At 56.5% G+C, this 15740-nt stretch overlaps 1 protein-coding gene across 5 annotated transcripts in view; it reads left to right on the forward strand.

The window, feature by feature from the left end:
- NUP210 (nucleoporin 210) overlaps nucleotides 1-10432 on the forward strand; it is a 108907-nt gene extending 98475 nt beyond the window's left edge. For 3 of the 5 annotated variants that reach the window (XM_042979607.1, XM_042979604.1, XM_042979605.1), the window contains exons 34-40: nucleotides 1438-1555; nucleotides 2539-2685; nucleotides 4242-4492; nucleotides 5480-5696; nucleotides 7442-7537; nucleotides 7619-7702; nucleotides 8910-10432. In XM_042979607.1, coding sequence (XP_042835541.1) covers nucleotides 1438-1555; nucleotides 2539-2685; nucleotides 4242-4492; nucleotides 5480-5696; nucleotides 7442-7537; nucleotides 7619-7702; nucleotides 8910-9010 — 1014 coding nt within the window. In that variant the 3' untranslated portion in view covers nucleotides 9011-10432. Of the gene's footprint in view, nucleotides 1-1091; nucleotides 1325-1437; nucleotides 1556-2538; nucleotides 2686-4241; nucleotides 5202-5479; nucleotides 5697-7441; nucleotides 7538-7618; nucleotides 7703-8909 lie in introns of those variants that run through there. The other 2 variants (XR_006214980.1, XM_042979608.1) reach the window with 2 other exon arrangements.
- The last annotated feature ends 5308 nt before the right edge of the window (nucleotides 10433-15740 follow it).

A 15740-nucleotide genomic window follows, 5' to 3' on the forward strand; every position in this document is an offset into this window, starting at 1 on the left:
CAGAGGTAATGTTTGGAATGAGTATCCAGTTCCTGGTGGAGTCTAAGAGCCCAAGAGATGGGGAGTAGCTGCAGGGGTAGTGAGCCAGGAGACAGGATGGGCACTCTGCTGGCCCTGTTGGGTGGGCAGAAACTAAGGGAGGGTCATCAGAGCTTGGTGACCATTTGGAAGTAGGGGTTGAGGGAGAACCCTTTGGGGGATGACCTCCCCAGCGTCCAGACTGAGTGACAAGGTGGATGTCGGTCCTTTGCCCTGATGGCGGTAGGGGGTTGCAGAAGGAGGGGCCGGCGCTGGGGAAAGATGATGAGTGGATGGAGGCGTGGCCAGTTGGAGGCGTTTGCAGCTCCTCTAGGTGAGGCCGGTGATGAGGCAGCAGGTGTTTCTGGAACTCCAAGACAGCAAGCTGGAGATGGGGTGGGAGTCCACAGTACAGACGTGGTTCTGGAAGACCTGAGAGTGGATGGGTGCACATACATGCAGCACATACCACAGCAAGGCCTTGGGCCCCCTCTGCCAGGTGTGGGGGGAGGAGGCAGAGGAAGCAGGGACAAGATGGCAGGCAGCCAGGAGTACAGGAGAAGGTGGGAAGAACCAGGGCCCGGATGTGGGTGCCCACCGGTGAGCGTGGAGGTGATGGGGCCAGCCTGATGGCCTGCCTGTGCTCTTGTGTCAGCCACAGGAGCTCCCTGGGCTTTGGGGAGGAGTGAGACCCCATCCCTGCTCTTTACGAGATCACGTTCCGCTAGAAATCCTGTGGGAGGCAGGAAGTGCTCAGCGCCTGCCCAGAGGTGGGAGGACAGCCTGCCGGCTGGAGGGGACCATGCTGGAGCTGGGCCTGCGAGGGCCATGGGGTCAGGCTCTGCGGGGGGAGGGGGGAGGGTGATCCCAGCTTAAGAGGGTCACACGACTGGGGTGTTTGGGTGCAGCCAGTGCAGGCTGGGCCAAGGGGGGTGAGCAGGGGAAAGTCTGGGAAGACTGGAGTCTGGAGGGGCATTCAATACCCAGGCTATGTGAGTTGCCTTTTGGTCAGGTTGATTTATTTTGAATAAATGACAGTAAAGTAAAATGGCTCCTTCTCTCATTGCTGAAAGACTAATTAAGCAAAGTGATGAACAGAGAAGTGATCTGCCGCTGTCCCAGGAGCCAAACCCCACAGCCTACCCCGGACTGAATGCATTCAGACCTGCTGTTCAGCACCGCACTCTGCTGTTAGGAAAAGCAGCTCGTTCAGAGGGAGGCAGAGTCTGACCGGCCTGGGGTCTAAGCCCAGATCTGCCACATCTGGCCAAGTCTCAAAAAGACGTGGAGCCTCAGTTTTGTCCCCTGTGCAATGGGCAGTGCCTGCATCCCAGGCAACGGGGTGAGGTCACAAAAATGCCCGTCACTGAGCCCACACGTGGTCGGTGCTCAGTGCAGCTGCCTCGGCTCCCTCCCCAGATAGCGATCGGTGTCCCTCAAAGGATCGTGGCGCATTCCGTCCGCCCAGGCCAGACCAGCTTCCAGGAGGCCTCCAAAGTGACCGTCACCTTGGGAGACAGAGGCTCTAACCTGAGAGGTAAAGAGTGAGGGGCTTGCTTGGTCTGGGGAGGGGCCCCGCCAGTCACACGAGCAGGGAGGAGGCTCCCCGTGGCCCTGCTTAAACTCACGCCAAAGGCAGAGAGAGCATTTAACCCCTGCTGGCCCATTCCTTCCAGCTTTTTCGAAATCCGAGTGTTCTTTCTAAAAGAGCCCAGCACCCAGAAGCTGCCTGGCAGCCGAGTAAAGAAAGCCCCAGTTGACTGCTGGTAATCCCAAGAAAGTAATGATTTAGCAGGCCTCGCCGCCGATTTTGATTTTTGTAATTACCTTTTCCAAGTCATGAATAGAATATCTGACCCTGGCCCTGCCCGTGACAGCCCTGGACAGCAACTTCCAGAAGTAAATACATCGATGTGGGCTGGTTTGGTTTTTTTTGTTTTTGTTTTTTTTTAAACCACGTACCCAGTGGAATTAAATACCACTGTTCTTGTTCTGATTGATGAGGTAGCTTTTCTGCATCATATAACCTCTCTTTTCCTACTTCAGGGCACGGGGCCAATACTGCACAATTGCCGAGATGATACTCAGTGTATTAGTGGGAAACTGTTGCCCTCCTGAAGTCCAGAAATAAATTGCCCATTTTCCCCCTGCCGACAGGAACAGACGATGTGCATTAGTGGGCCCGACCCATCTGCTGTGCTGCGGGACACAGGCTCTGTAGCCCAAATGCTGAAATTCTGATCTGAAATTGCCCACGATTCGGAATGACCCTCCTCCCCCGTAGAATTCTCCCTAGCTCTTATAAACTGTGGTGCTGTCACGAAGCTTTGGGCAGCCCTCGGGGGGCCCTGTGTGGAAGGAATGTGGGGCGTTTCACGGCCCGGCTAGCCTGCACCTGGCCTGCTCTTGCTCCCTCGTTTCGGGGCTCTAACAGACGGATGCAGAAGCCTGTGCAGGGGGGCCGGGGTGGGGCGCCTAGTAGGTCTGGCCCATGCCCTTCTCACCCCTTCCCCTCTCCAGGTGAGTGCTCTCCCTCCCAGATGGAAACCATTGAGACTCTGCACCCAGAATCCCTCATTAGCTGCCACCTCCAGTTCAAGCAAGATGTCTTCGATTTCCCAGCGCGTGACGTTTTCACGGCAGAACCAGGATTTGACGCCACCCTGGGTACGTTTGCAGGGGTTTGCATGGGACGACTGGCTTACATGGAAGGTTCCTGTTGGCGTGCCGGGCTCACGGCAGCCATCTGTCCGGAAGGGCCATGTCTGTCAGGAGCCCAGCCTGGCGGTCGATGCCACAACTCTAGCCTGTCATTCATTTTGGCCGCCGGGCGGGGTTGGCGGTCCAATGCTGGGCACTGGCTGTCCTCGGCACCCACCTACACGCAGCAGGCAGGACACATTTCAGAGTTGGAAAGCCCGGGTTTAGGTCCCTTTCTGCTCTTCCTACCTCAGGGCCAGTGGGTGTTAAGGCTGCCTCCCTCTGTGAAATGGGAAGGATGATGCCTTAGAGCTGAGCGGTGCAAGCGAGAGCTGGGCAGAAGGGCCCTTGTTAACTAGCCAAGGGCCCCACAGTGTGTCCAAACAGAACTTCCACTGCCCCTGATGCCCGCGCCACGGGCTGGAGTGACTGCCTGGCCCCGGGCATGCCGGCCACGTGGTGCGGAGTGTCTGAGAAGGGGGGTGCCCACGTGGGGTGCTTCGAGGGTTCAGTAGGATAGTTCCTGCCATATGCTGAGCACAGTGCCCAGCGTATACTACCGAGTCCTCGACAGTAGCTGCTCAGTGTCATTATGATAATGAGTGTCGATGAGCATTTGGACCATTCTTCAGTTCCTTCCAAGAACATGCAGCCCAGTCTTAATTAGGAGGAGTTAGCGAGGGCACAACACCAGACCATAATAAGCCCAGCCTGCAGCTTGCCATGGCCCGGGGTCAGCACCCAGGCCGCTGCCTAAGATGTAGGAGGTATGTCCTCAGGGCACCTGTGTGGGGCCCAAGTGCAGGGACAGAACAGGTATTTGATGGTCCCGTGCCCTGTTTATTGGCTAATGCAGCCCCATGAGGGGGTGTGAAGTTATTCCCACTTGATCCAAGAAAACCAGGCCAGCAAGGAGGCTGACTCACCCAGGGGCACTTGGCTGGCAAGGGCACGGAGGGGACTCCAGCCCAGGCATCCGGGTTCCAGGTACTTTCCAGGGCATTGCTCAACAGTGTGCATTGAACTCATTTATCTACCCAGGGCCAGGCGTGGAGGGTCCAACAAACACCAAGGTAGCCCCAATCCACACCTTCACAGGACTTCCTGCTGTTATCTGGGGCCACGGGCCATCCTGGGAGTCCGCTCCAGCTCAGCCTGTAGCTCAGCATCGGGTCACAGTATCCGTTCATTATTTACTCACCCCCATCCTGAGAGCCAGGATGGCTAGGCCCTGAAGTGCAGAGCTGGCCCAGACGTTCCTTCCCCAGGCAACGTCAATGCAGTGGGGATCTGGCGAGCAGAGGATTCTGAGGAGTGAGCGAGAGTGCTGGTCACAGAAAGGGTGTCCAAGCTGGATCAGGGGTGCTGAAGAGGGACGTCCCTGGAGGTCCCTGGAGGAGGTGACGCCTCACCTGGGCTCTGAAGGATGCGTAGGAGTTTTGCAGTTAGAAGAGCAAGGAGAAAGTGCAGCGTCCGGGCGTGGGTGGGAGAGGGGACAACTCAGAGCTTGCTTGTCTCCACAGGCCGGTACCTCTGCTCAGTCACGATGCACAGGCTGACGGACAAGCAGCTGAAACACCTCAGCATGAAGAAGACGGCGCTGCTGGTCACCGCCTCCATCCCCGGCAGCCACATCTCTGGGGAGCATGTTGGTGCCGAGGTGCCCTTCAGCCCAGGGCTTTACACTGACCAGGCTGAAATCCTTTTGAGCAACCACTTCACCAGCTCTGAGGTCAAGGTCTTTGGTACCGTGGAGATTCTCGAGAACCTGGAGGTGAGTGGCGTCCATGCATGAGCCGGGGGCTTTGGAAAGGACCGGAAGGCAGGGAAGACGAGGTGAAACGTGGAAGTCATGGACCACCTCTCTTTAAAAGTGAAAAAAAGATTTTTTAAACGTAAATACCCTTAACCTTTTCTTTTCCCCCATACCATTATCTGTGAGCTTGTATCATTGAATTAGTTACTGGGAATGCTGCCGGACTTCCCCAACCAGGAGCTTGGTATGTGAGGGCAGTACTTAGCACAGAGCGTACCTAGCACATAGTATGTGCTCAGTGAACACTTAGTATGTTCAGTGAATGAAGTCAGTGCAGGAACGTACACTGACATGGGGGAGGAAGAAACGCTATAATCCCTAACTTATCACCAACGCCCGCGCAACTGGGGACGAGTCCCTAGCCCTGGGCCTCAGTGTCCCCATCTGCTGAATGCCGGGTGAACGATGTCCTAGGTCCCGCAGCCCAGCAGGCCGGTAAGAGATCTGGGGTGATGTGACAAAGGGGTTTTTGGCTCCTTCGTTTGCCGTATCCCTGGTCTCACTGCAGCAAACGTGGACGTGGATGAACGTTCTTGGAGCGAGACGGCGATGAATTCATTGCTGCTGATGGAGGGTCTGCCAGTCCAGGGGTTGAGCTGCTGGCGATCGGCCATTAACAGAGCTCCAGGCTGCTGCCTTGGAAAGTTGGCGTTTGGTGGTAGTTCATGTTGGTTTAGCATTTTTTTAAAGAGCACTTGATTAGAATTCAATGATATTGATTTGTCCTTTCCTTAAAAACACTCCCAAGTGTAGACAGTATGCTCCTTCCCTGACTTTGCAGATTTCATGCTGTCACTTAGAAGTACCCAGGCGTCATCGCCTACCTAGGAAGGTGGCCCAGGGAAGGGTCCCCACCCCTACCGTCTGGGCCCCAGAGGGAAGCACAGCATGTCAGGCGGAAGTGGGGGTGGGGGTGCCGCTCTCCAGCCGCATTGTCTCTCCCAGGTGAAATCAGGGTCCCCGGCTGTGCTGGCCTTTGAGAAGGAAAGGTCTTTGGGGCTCCCCAGCTTCATCACATACACAGTCGGCATCTCGGATCCCACAGCTGGCAGTCAGGGGCCTCTGTCCACCGCCCTGACCTTCTCCAGCCCCATGACTAACCAAGCCCTCACCATTCCGGTCACCGTGGCCTTTGTGATGGATCGCCGAGGGCCTGGTCCTCGTGAGTCATGGGATGGGACACCGCTGGGATGGACCTGGGCGAGGAGGGCCGGTCCGGGTGGTCTTGGCTGTGGGTGGAAATCTGGGCAGGAGAGCAGGAGGGGGGCGGGTCAAGACCTGGAGGACTCAGAAATGCAGATTGTCCCACAAAGTGGATTTGGCCCATTCGGGTAGCTAGAGGGATCCTGTTGAAATGTGACTGGATTGTACCCCCTCCTCTGCTCAACACTGCTTTGGCGCCCACCTCCCCTGGGGGGTAAAGCCCAAGCCTCTCCAGTGTCTTGAAAGGCCGGCCCCACATAATCTGCCTCCCCAAACCATTGATGACTTGTCTCCCCGCTTGGGCACCTTGCTACAGCCACGCTGGCCTTCTTCCTACTTTGGGAACACGTGCAACTCCCAGCTAAGCCCTTGGCATACACTGTTCCCTCTGCCTGGGACACCTCTCTCCCCGATAGCCCCTTGGCCACGTCCCCACCTCAGTCAAACCCACCTTTCCTCACACATTCCCTGCTCAGATATTAGGAAATTCTGAACCTTACTCCCACGTAAATCCTTCTTCTTCTTCCATAGCCCTGTTCCCCACCGTCAGCCTAGGGAATAATTAATACAACTAATTATAATTTCCGCTGGTCTTCCCCAACTGGGAGCTGAGTACTGCATGTGGGGACAGCACTTAGAACAGGGCCTACCTAGCATATACAGTAGGTGCTCAGTAACGGATGCCTCATTTATCCCGCAGTCGTGTACGAGCACCTGTTGCACAGCAGCGCGTGTGCTGGGCAGATGCCTGAGAAGCCCCCACCTCAAACAGGGCATGGAATATTACAGACGCAGCGAGAAAGGAATGATCCTAAACATGGGGCTCAAGAAGTGGGGGGCACACGGAGCGGGTGATTTTACACTTGCTGGCCTGAGGGTGTGGTTCAAAGGGACTGCTTCCTTCAGGTCTGGAAGGATGAGTAGCCAGAGGGAGGGCCGAGCAGTCAGAAGGGCCCTGGGGTGAGGTGCAGGGTGAGGGGGCGGGCCACGAGGAGCCTTGAACCCCCGGCCAGGGGCTTGGGCTTTTTCTTGAGAGCAGGGAAGTGGCCTGGTCAGGTCTGGAGAGGAACAGCCTGAGGGGTTAAGGCCAATGTCAGGGGCACTTGAAGAGGCCACCTCCTTCCTCCCATCAAGCAGGGATGTGTCCTGACTCAGGACAGCCCATTTAGGGGAGGAGGAGGGGCCCAGGTTGAGGCAGAGGGAGATGCAAGAGGAAGCCACAGTCTGGGCCACCCCAAGGCAGGGCCCCAAAGGAGGAGTGGCTTTGGGACAGCTGATGCCGGGCTCCCGTGGTGCATGGGGCTCAGTTCTGAGGGCGGCAACATCCCTGTCCAGAGCCTTTGCCCAACCCTGACCTCCGTTTTCATGACGGCAGCTCCTGGCTTGACATCTTCCACACTGCCTTGCCTTTCCGGGCACGTGGCTGACTCCCGGGCCACCCTTACCCTCCGAACTCCCCCAGACAGCTCTGCTCTTCCCCAGAATGGGTATGGAAAGCAAACCCTCCTCCCAGCAGGGCCTCAGGTGGACGCGGGTTGGTTCAAGTGGCCCAAGATGGAATAGGACGGACCACTGGAGTGACAGCCCCACAGGACCGGCTGCTGCCCCAGGCCTCAGGCAGGCCGCCTCGCCCTCCGGCCACGCACAGAGACACAAGGGGACTCCACGTGGCCATTTGGTAACTTGTCTTTCCATTGACTACAGATGGAGCCAGCCTTTTCCAGCACTTCCTGGATTCCTACCAGGTCATGTTCTTCACACTTTTTGCCCTGCTGGCTGGGACTGCTGTCATGATCATAGGTGAGGCGGGCTGCATTGTGTCCCCTGGGCTGCCCCCCCCCCCCCCCGACCCCAACTCTAACCAGCCATGTTGTCTTGCAGCCTACCACACGGTCTGCACACCCCGGGAGCTCACTGCACCCCCAGGCCTCTCCCCCGGAGCCAGCCCTCGCCACAGCCCCCACTGTGAGTCACCACCCTGCGGATGCAGCCAGGCAGAGCCGGGGCTACGAGGGAGGGTTGTGGGGATCAAGGCCCTGAACCCCAGGTCTCAGAAGCTCTGGCCCCACACAAAAGTGGCAGCTGGGGTGTGAGGCCCAGAAGGCAGATCTGGGAGCTGGTACTGGGCAAGGAGAGCTTTCCCCCGGCAGAACCGTGGAGGGTGGAGGGCTGGTAGCGGGGGGCCGTCTCTGCAGGGGTGTGTGTTGGGACTGGTTCTTACCTGCTGGGGCTGCTGCAGAGGGCTCTAAGCTGGGTTGAACTGACTGACTCAGACGTGAGGATTCTGGACAGTCCCGCTGATGGATCTCCCAGATGGGGGAGAATCACAGGAGCCATTCCTCTTCGAGTCCAGTTGTCTCTGGTGACCCTGAGGCCCTGGTGATCCTACACAACTCCAGGGGACACTTCTCTCTGGGAGCGGTGTCCCTTGAACCTTGTGTAGTGCCCAACCTTCACAGCTGCACGTGGTGGCCTTTATATCTTTTCCGTTTGAGGGTTCTCTCCCCTATAGGAGGAATCCTTGAATGGTGTCTGCTGACCCAAAAGAGGCATGGCCAGGCTTCAAAGAGTCTGAAACTTTTTGGAAAAGGATGCAGTTATGTATATAGATACATTTTCCTGGGTAACCAGATCCCACATGCATCCTGGACCCCTGGAATCATAGTCTTCCACAAATGTCATTCAGCCATCCTTACGACGGGCACTCACCTTTTCTAATCCCATCTTCCAACCCCTCCCTCTGTGTGTCGGAGCCATAGTGGAGTAGTTGCGTTACCTCCTGAACGCTCCAGGCCCTGGAGTCTTTGTTCATGCGGCTTTCTCTGCCCAAGAGGCTGTTCCTGCCCAGATGGACAGGCCCCGCTCCCTGCGTGCCCCACGGACCCACAGACGCGCCCATGTGGTTTTAAGACCCACTGCTTGTTCTCACTCTGCAGCTGCGGGAGGTCAGGGCTCACGCTCCAAGCCTCTCGGCACGTCCAGCTGTCACCCCTTCCCTGGGTGACCTCACATCACTGGCCCAGGGCTGCCTGGGGGCACGGTCAGGGGGATGGCCGAGCTGGGCAGCGGATGCGTCCTCAGCGGCTGTTCCGGTGCAGGCACGGAGGGCTCCCTGTGGAGCACCGAGCTCTCCCATATGCTCTGTTGGTCACCTCATCTCTTTTCTCCCTAGATTTTGCTGCCTCATCGCCGACGCCTTTCAACGCACTGCCTCCCATCCGCAGAGCCAGCCCTCCGTCGGGGCTGTGGAGCCCCGCGTACCCCTCCCACTAGTCTGTGGGCCGGGCCCTGACGCCCCTGCGCCCCCACGGTGGGCCCGGCCTGGAGCACCCCTGGGCCCCGAGCCCTGGCCCAGGCCTGTGTCGCTGCCTGCTGTGTTCTTGTAGACCTGTAGTTTAGGCTGTGCCCGCTAGCTCACCCTTCCGTGTAGGGCTTTCTGTTGGCTCTTGTTTTCTGTTCTGTTCTTACTTCAGAATCTTACAAAGGCTAAGACTCTCGCTCATTCCTCTGTGCCCGGTTGTCTAGGGTTTCTGGACAACGTGCACTTACGCTTTTCCTTCCCCGCAGTCTCTGGAACCACTCCCTTCTCGAGACTTTGAGCAGGTGAAGCTCCCTTCACTAGTGGTCTGTAAGGGATGTTCCTGAAGTGGCCTCAGGGAAAGGACTTTTTGATTTTTTCTTAACATTTGTGGGGTTTTTTTTTTCCCCTCCTTGGAAACTTTACTTTTCCCCTACTCCGGCCCCTGCCAGGAAATGAGGGGAGCGAGCAGACATGATGTCCAAAGCTGGCCCCGTGACTGCACGGAGGCCTCAGGTAGGCGCCAACGGGGCCCAACCCCACACTGGCTCAGCCTCACCGGGAGACGCCGACGGGCCACAGGAGCCACGAGCCGGGCTGCTCTTTGCCTCCGTGGGGGCCACTGTGAATATAGACGGCGTCCTCTGTGGTTGCTTCCTGCACGTGGAAGCGTCTCCTGGACTTGGCCGCAGCTCCATCGAGGTGCTCTTTGGGGTCCGGCTCCTCCTCCCTATCCCGGCTTCTCTACCCACACAGGGACTTCGGAGTCGTAGTTAGGAAAACATCCCTGAGCCAGAGACTGGGACCTTTTCTTCTGGTTTGTTTGTTTGTTTGTTTTGAGAAGCCACTGTGTTCCGCCCGAGCACCAGACCAAAACCCAGTGTTCTCCCTTCCTCCTTTTGTACCACGGTCGTGCACCTCAGCAGCCCTGAGCCTCTGGCCTGCCCCGTGTGGGCACCAGTCTCCCCGCGGCAGCCCCCCAGCAGGCCACGGAGCCAGACCCGGCCAGTGAGGAGGGTGGGCCTGCCCTCCAGGAAGGGGCCGGGAAGGAGAAGATGTCTAGAAGATGCCCCCTCGTTCATTCAGCACCCGAGGCCTCCAGAACGCGGCCTCTCCGCCCTGGGCCGAGAGCTGTGCCGCTCTCAGGAAGAACTGGAGGCGCACCCCGAGCCCGGCCCACGGGGTCGCTGTGTGGGGGGAGTCGTCCCCTTGGACTCTGAGCCACAAGCGTGAACCTACCACAGGCCTTTTGGTCCGGGCCGTGCGATTTATTTTTCTAAAGCTGGAGACAGGAAGAATTGTGCCTTGCCTATCACTTGAGCTCAAACTGACGACTTGGATGTAAATAGCTGCGTTTCTACTTGGTTTATTTAATAAAGCTCTATCTAATTTCTTAAGAGGGGCGTGATCACTGCCGGATCTGCATGTGTCCTGCCTGGACGTGACCCAGGCTCCGGTGACTTGGCTTCCTTCCGGTTACAGAGATTTGGGGAGCGGGTCTGTTCCGCTGCCCTTCTGTGCCACACCCCCCTCCCACGGGGCCCCCACAGGTGCCTGGGGATGCCGCAGCCCCGCTCACACATCACCAGGTATCACCACGTGTCCCACCCCTATCTCTCTCTCTCTCTCTCTCTCTCTCTCTGGCGCCTCTCACTCTGCAGCTGTCCTTTCCTCGTGTCACTCTGGTCTCTGCACCCACTCTCCGCACCGGCTGACCTCCCTGGTGTCACTGATCCTCTCACTGACTCTGCAGCCTGGACCTCGCCCCACTGCTCGCTGGCAGCCGCTCCTGCCTCCCCAGCCCCTCACCCTCCGCCTTCCCCATTCCCACTCCCCTCGGGGTGGTCCTCTGCCCACCCTCCACAGCCCCCTCATGCCCTGGCTTCTGCCATCGCGGAGCTCTCACGCAGGCTCACCCCAAGTGCCTGAGGCAGGTTCTCCTGTCCCACGTCGCAGGCAGATGCCTAGAGAGACCAGGTGGCCACCCAAGGCAGCAGGCTATTGGAAGGCGCTTCTGGCGGAGACCCCCTGTCGCCCACATCATCCACCTTCTTCCTGACTCAGAGCTGGGCAGACAGCGGCCAGAATCCATACGAGGTGTCCCAGCCGTTTTGGCTGCTGGAAGCCAACATGTGACTATGTTTTGGGGACAGAATGTGAGCAGTGGTGTCCCGGGCAGCCCAGGAACTGGACTGACAGGAGGCGGTGCCCTCCGCACCACGTTGTCCCAACCCTGGCTGAGCTGGCTGGGAGGAGGCCACCAGAATGGCTCGGCCGTTGTCCTTGGAGCCTGTGCCCCGCCCAGGACGGCCTCCCTTGACAGGAAGGAAGGACACTCCCAGCGGCTTCCAGTGAGTCTTCTGCCACAGCCGAACCGAATCCCAGCCAATTCAATGGCAGCGCCCCAACACGAGCCTGGCAGCCCAGCTCTGGGCCCCCTCTTGTAGCCACGCCCCCACATCTGGCCACCACCAGAGCTCTCCCCCCTGCCCCCTCCCCCCTCTGTGGACACACTTGCTCCTGTACAACTCGGGTCCCCCCCTCAGACCTTCCTCTCCCATACCCTTCGTGTGGCCAGTCTCCAAGTTCCCATGAATCTGCCCTCCCCACGACCCTCTTCTTGGCCCAGGGAGCCTCCCCTGGGATGAGGTGCCAGCCTCCGTGTCCCCTGCACCAACCCGCTGCTCACAGATCTGACCGCTCACACCCTCCTGCTTAAACTCTGCTGCAGCCAGCTTGCCCTTGGGGTGGGTGCGGTCCCTTTGTTCACACCAGCTCCCCCCCCCACCACCTCTTCACCTCTAGTAGAAGCAGCCAACCAGGCCACCCCACCCCCGGGCCCTGGGGCTTTGACACCAGCCAGGGTTGGGGTGGTCCTGCACCCACCCTCTCCCACCTGTGTGCTCCTGCTCTGCTCTCCCCCACTCTGGGCTTCAGTTTTCTCCTCTGCAAAGTGGGCACGGCGGTGCCATCAGTTACTGTAAACGTAAACCAGAAGCCATGTGTGGGGCCTTCTCTTTGGGCAGCGGGTTGGTGACTAGGGGTGCCTTCCTCTCCCGTAGGGAACGGCAGATCTGACTGTCAGAGGGGACGGCAGGGGAGGGAGAAGCCGAGGGGGAGGGCCCAGCTCCCCGAGGAATGAGGAACGTTCTGTGTGGCAGATCCGGTCCTGAGGGCCCTGGGCAGTGGGGGTGACTGGGCACAGAAGCGCTTGGGGGACAAGTGACAACTCCAGGGCACCAAAGCCCTTGTGGTCCGCCCACACTGAGAAGTTAATGCCGAAGCTAAAAGCCTAAAAGCGTCGTCACCTCCCTGGGCCTGGTTTCCCTGACTGGAAAATGGGGAGGACGCTTTCCTCATGAGGATCCTGGGAGGACAAAATGAACTGATAGGAGGTGCTAATCCACATATGCTGCTGTCACTGTTGTTGGGGAAAGCTGGCACGGGGCCCATGAGGAGCCCAGATGGTGGGAGAACATTTGTTTACAGAATGGCGAGATGCAGAGGCAGCAGGTGAGCAGCAGGGAGGGTGCTCCCCCAGCCCCCTGGACCTCTGTTGTCATTCCCTGTGCTGTGTTGCCATTGTCTGACCCTGTTATCCCTCCCCAGCTGGGACCTCTTTGAGGCCTGTTCTTCTGTGTCCTCAGGACCTGGCACCTAAGAAGATCTAGAAAGCATTCAATCCATGTCCTACGTTCAGCACAGGGCCTGCCTGGCATGCAGCGCACAATAATGACAGTATTGCCTCCAGGTAGGTCCCCCTCAGTGATGCAAGATGGCTGCCAAGATCCAGGCATCACAGCATGTCCAGACATGGCAGCATCCAGAAGAAGAAGAGAAGCAGAGGGATAATCTCTTCCTGTCTCCTTCTAAGGACTGAAGATTTCTTTCCTGGAAGGATCCTCAGCGGATGGTTTCCGTCATGTCTATAGCCAGAGTTGGCTCTTCTGGCCATTCCTGCCCCATGGCTAGTGAGGGCAACAGGATGATCACGTCCATGTATGGCAATCCTTCACAGTTGAGTGGAGGTCAGTGTATCAACACGCTCAACTTCTTTCAGATCAAAATAGAAAGGTCTCAGCATCTGCTGGTTTTCTCTGTGATGATGGCATTTTCTTCCCTTTACCCATCTCAGATACTCTAGAGAGAGAGCCAGATACAGGTGAGAGGCCCGGGCTTTCTTCTCCCCAGAGGCGACCACCATTTTAATGCACATACAAAGGACCGTGAATGCACGGGCTGCCAGAAGCAGGCCCACCTTGCCAGAAGGGAGTGCTTTGACAAAACCAGGGGACGCACAGCACATTCAGCTTTCCGCTCCCAAACGAACCGCCCAAAGGGTGCCAAAAAATGCTTTTAGCACCATTTAGCGCTAAAAATATAGTATTGCGTATAGGTTTTTTTTTTTTCCTCCAGAATTCCTAAGTTTGGGCAAAAATTAACTCTCTGTGTCTGCATCTTCCTGTTCTCTGTGCAGTCTGGAAATGTTACATTTCAAGGTCTGATGGACTGGCTAGAAGAAAGCCTAGGACCCGGGACATCCAGGATGGGCGGGAAAGGTCTAGGTGAGTGGGGAATGCGTGAAGCTTAGAGATCAGGTGACCAGGAGTGTAGGCCTACCTTCTGGGGCTGAAGAGAAATCATTTTACCTTTCTGGGCCACAGCAGTCCCCTGTTCTACGAAATGGCCATGCTGGCATCTGTCCTGCCCATCACCCCAAATGGCTGCCAGCAGGAAGCAGGTGCATTATTATTCCAGGCTCCTCCCTCTCTGCATGCACACCCTTTGGCATGTAACTGCAGAACCTCCCACGAGAGGCTAAGTATATCCCCTCCCCGTGGAAGTTGGCCATGGTACTGTGACTTGCTTTGGCTGGAAGGATGTGGTGGGAGGGACCTGAAGCCTCAGAGCCTGGGACCTGAAGTTTCCACACACCCTTCTTGTGCTTCTGCCATTGACGTAATAATAAGGAAGCCCAGGTAGCTGCTGGTGCAAGGAGGGAAAAAGACACCTAAAGGGGGACCTGATATGGATCTGCTCATCTTGGAACAACTGACCTGCAAATCCATGACTTGGAATAAATGACAGGTGTGAAAACCCACTGACTTTGGGGACGGTTTGTTAGGCAGCATTACTGTAGCAGTAGGTGGCTGATACAAAGCATGATATGATTCCCTTCTGGCTGAACCATCGAAGGCAAGTTTCCTGCCACTTGTCACAGAGTCTGAATGACATGGCTGAACCCTGAGGTGGGCCCCCTCGGCCCTTCCTGCTGGCACAGGGTTTTCTGGGTGGCTCTGGCAAATGGCTGCAAGGGTACCAGACCAAGCACCAGGGCCAAGGAAAGATAGCTTGGCAGGTAGCCACCACTTCCTATAGCCAGCCATGGCTCCCTGTGGCCAGCGTGAGTGACGGAAGAGGCCTGGGGCTGCACAGGCGAGCAAAGCTGCTGACATTTACTGCACCCCCCCCCCCACCACCAGGCACATGCAAAGCCCTTTCTAATCTCTAGTTCGCTTCATCCTCACCTCAGCTATTGACAGGTGGGGAAACCGAGGCACACAAGGTTAAGCCACCCTTCTGGCGTCCCACGACTGGCAAGTGGCAGAACCAGAATCCGAATCCACTCAGACTGGCGGCAGGGTTCGCTGTCCCACACCAGTTCCTGCCCCTGCCCACCTGGAGCGGGCAGTGGGGGATCCATCCCAGAGGGGCAGGCTGTTGTGCGCAGGGAGCCAGGGCCGGCACCCACACCCCTCCGAGCAGCTCTGCTTCAGGCTGTCTCATGGGTCATTTGATTTTTCACAAGGAAAAAAATTGAATATGGTGGTGGTGTTTAAAAACACAGAAGAGCAAAAACCTAATATGACTTGAATTTAATTTACCTTCTGCCTTCTCCCCCTTCTCTCCCCTCTCAGAGGCAGCTACCTTTATAAATTTGCAGCATGTCCTTCCAAAGCAACATTTATTGTTAATAATAAGCATCGGTAAAAAATATATATACGTATTGCTGTTTTGTGTGTATTTTTATACATTTGCATGACCTTGGTCATACTTTGTCTCATTCAACTCTTGTTTTTTCCCCTCCTTGTATTATTCTATCATATAGCTTCATTTCAATTGAATTCTTTCTTCCCCTATTGTTGGACAGAAGCTTATTTCCGAGTTTTGCTATACTGAACAGTGCTGCAGTGAATGTTCCTGTACAAGCCTCCATGGGCCCAGGGGCTGGGGTTTCCCAAGGCAAAGGGTGTGCCCATTATGAGTTTGCCTCGATGCTACTAAATTGATTTCCAAAGCATTGCACGATTCTCACACCTGCCAGCTGGATATGAGAGATTCGATTTCCCCTATCCTTGTCAGCACATCACATTGTCATATCTATGTATATTTAGTTTTACTGGTTTGATGGGTGACTTTGAATTTGATAAGTTGAATTCAAATTCTCGGATGGCTACGGAAGGTGAACTTTTTTTGTTTATCGTCCATTTATATTTTTCTCTGTCCTCCACCCAAATGTTGACTTTTTTAAAGCTTATTTGCCACTCCAAAAGAGAGATACTATAAGAAACCTAGTCATATGCCCAATTTTGTCATCAATGTATCAGTTAGCTATTGCTGTGTAACAAACTTACCCCCCCCCCATTCTCAATGATTTACATCAGCTAACATTAATTATTTCTCATGAATCCAGGGTCAGCTAAT

The sequence above is a fragment of the Panthera tigris genome, chromosome A2 (assembly GCF_018350195.1).
Source record: "Panthera tigris isolate Pti1 chromosome A2, P.tigris_Pti1_mat1.1, whole genome shotgun sequence".
Lineage (NCBI taxonomy): Eukaryota > Metazoa > Chordata > Mammalia > Carnivora > Felidae > Panthera > Panthera tigris.